Genomic DNA, 3098 nt, shown 5'->3' on the forward strand with positions numbered 1-3098 from the left:
ACACACACACACATATAGAGACACACACACACACACATAGAGAGAGACACATACACACACACATATAGAGACACACACACACACACACATATAGAGACACACACACACACACACACATAGAGACACACACATATAGACACACACACACACATAGAGACACACACACACATATAGAGACACACACAGACACTCACACACCCACACACACAGTAAGTTTTATATTCACCAAGTCACAAGGAAGTTTGCTCGGCGATTTTACACAAGAACAGACGCAGAGACACACCTGAACACACACTTCTGCGGTGATCATCAAAGAACTAACTCAACACCGACCGACCCATCCATACAAACATCTGATTAACTGATCGAACTGACTAGTAGAGTCTGTCTGTATGCTTAATGCTGCATCTGTGGATTATTAGAAACATCAATCTCCAGCTTCAACAGCTCTGAGTAATAAATCATGTGAAATACAGCCGGCCAGTGTTATCTTGATGATAAGAAAAACACAAAAACACATTATCTAGCCCATTTACATCTGCAAGCCGTCCATTACACATATTTCCCGTATATTAACATCAATGTTTATGAAGAATAAGCCACATAAAACTCCACGTGATCGCCTCAATATGAGCTCCTGATCATGAAAACTGACCAAACACACAGATTTTAAGCACACAGTCTTTATATTTAATGTTGATAAGATCATGGACATATGAAATGAAGGTCAATTATCATAAACAAATAAGTCTGATTCAACACTTTTTTCAAGATTTCTGGCTGATTTTGGGAACAGAACAAACAAAACTATCTATCTATCTATCTATCTATCTATCTATCTATCAGTTTCATTTTAAAATGAGTATTTACTATTAAATATCATGTTTTTGCGATGTATTTTGGCATGTGCTAATCTCCATTCTCTCTTGTGTAGTTTTATTGTGATCTCTGGTCGAACAGATCAGCTCGACTTCATTCACTCCGGCTGAAAGAGATTTGAGACGCTCAACCGGATGAACCTGATTTTCGCAGAACAACACGAAAAGTATTTTTCAACCATTACACGACACGGCAAGAGCTCCAGGACTGAAAGACTACCTGACCAGTCAAGTGTGTGTGTGTGTGTGTGTGTGTGTCTATGTGTGTGAAACAGAGAGAGAGTGTGTGTGTGTGTGTGTGTGTGTGTAACCTCTTTATCTTTGAGCCCCAGCAGCAGAATCTCCTCCATCAGAGTGAGTCTCAGTGATTTGGAGTCGGTGTCCTGCTCCTCTTCTGTCTTCTCCTCAGCATTACAGCATCGCTCCGCTGGAGCCTCAGAGCGCCGGCTCCTCTTGGTCAGTGTGCTCATTCCTCTACCAACATCCACACCATCTATACCAATCTCAACTATAACCTAGAAATCACTCATCAAGAGTGTAATTTACCTCCAAAAGCACATTAAGCATTATAGGTTCAAACACATCCTCAGACACTCAAGCAGGTAGGAAAACAGTTCTTCTAGTTGTCTTATTTAGTTATCAGTGCATCAGTCTCTATCATAAAAATGCTTCAGCTCACCACATCTGCCTGTTTATACAATTATAATGACGTCCAAGTAAGATTTAGTCTTGAGACTGTGTTCACTTCCCTGCACTGTGCTCAGCAGTGGACTAGACCAGTGCACTCAGTGCAGCGCTTCACCTGCGGACACGCCCCTTAGCCAATCAGGACACGCCTCAGCGCCTCTCCTCCAATCAGAGCTCTCGAACGGCGCACCTGTTCTGCGTGCAGCCGGATCCAGGATACACACACCGGAGCTCAACTCTAACCTAATAAACATGATCTGACTTTCATTCACTTTATGTGAACCCACAGCCCACGTGTCAGACATTTCTGTATTTTTTGTCTTCATAATAACAGGCGATTATTTATTTCAAAAAGGGCCAAAAGTACGTTTTAGAAGATTTATTTCCTTTCAAATAATTGCATGTGATTGTGTAAATACAAAAAGCTGTTTCTGTAACTCGTTTTCAGGCTAAATGTGGAGAAATAAATCCTACGCAATCCTGACACAAATCATAAATGTTGTACATTTCACTCAATATTTTTGTATCATAATTACAAATTAAAAATGTAAACAAATCATTATTTTATATATTAAAAAAAAAGAAAGAAAAAAAATACTGACCCTAAACTTTTGAACAGTAGTGTGTATATTGTTACAAAAGTTTCTATTTTGAATAAATGCTGTTCTTTTTATTTTTGTATTGATCAAAGAATTCTGAAAAAATATCACAGGTTCCAAAAAAATTATGAAGCAGCATATTATACTGATTTCTGAAGATCATGTGACACTGAAGACTGGAGGAATGATGCTGAAAATACAGCTGTGCATCACAGAAATACATTACAGTTTAACAGATGTTCACATAGAAAACAGGTATTTTAGATTATAAAAATATTTCACAATTTTACTGTATTTTCTGTGTTTCTGATCAAATAAATGCAGCCTTAATGAACAGAAGAGACTTCATTAAAACACATAAAAAAACTAACTGATCCCAAACTTTAAAAAAAAACTGATATAGACCATATATAATAAACAAACAGATGTATCACTGTCAGTACAAACAATATGAACTGATGATTAATATGTGTGTTTGCAGGATTCTCCAGAAAAGCCCTGTAACCCAGGCCTGTCTGAAGAGGCCAAACTGAAGGAGAGATATCCGAACCTGGGACAGAAACCCAGACTCTGGCGATTATAGAATCAGAATTCAGTGCACTAAAACAGTGCTGAGAGAAAAAGAGGAGAGTAGCGCACTGAATTAAACAGGAACGTCTGAAGTACACCGGAAGAAGTCGTTTTGCATGGAAATTTCATGTTTAAACACGTGTTACTTGCCATTTCTTTGTAATTATCTGTTCAATTTACAGTGATTATTACAGTAATACAGTGATAAATTTACAGAAATTTAGCACGTGAGTGAGTGTGTGTGTGTGAGTGTGAGTGTGTGAGTGTGAGTGTGAGTGTGTGAGAGAGAGTGTGAGAGAGAGAGTGTGTGTGTGTGTGTGAGTGTGAGTGTGAGTGTGTGAGTGTGTGAGCGTGTGTGTGTGTG

General features: G+C 38.6%; 1 protein-coding gene across 1 annotated transcript in view; it reads right to left on the reverse strand.

Annotated features, from left to right (window-relative positions):
* The window catches only part of LOC107575121 (Golgi phosphoprotein 3-like), an 8890-nt gene extending 7115 nt beyond the window's left edge, over window positions 1-1775 (reverse strand). Inside the window, exon 1 of the mRNA XM_016261536.1 lies at window positions 1190-1775. Coding sequence (XP_016117022.1) covers window positions 1190-1348 — 159 coding nt within the window. The 5' untranslated portion in view covers window positions 1349-1775. The remainder of the gene's footprint in view (window positions 1-1189) is intronic.
* Window positions 1776-3098: the final 1323 nt, after the last annotated feature.

This window comes from Sinocyclocheilus grahami, unplaced genomic scaffold (genome assembly GCF_001515645.1).
Source record: "Sinocyclocheilus grahami isolate Dianchi unplaced genomic scaffold, SAMN03320097.WGS_v1.1 scaffold2474.1, whole genome shotgun sequence".
NCBI classification, from domain to species: domain Eukaryota; kingdom Metazoa; phylum Chordata; class Actinopteri; order Cypriniformes; family Cyprinidae; genus Sinocyclocheilus; species Sinocyclocheilus grahami.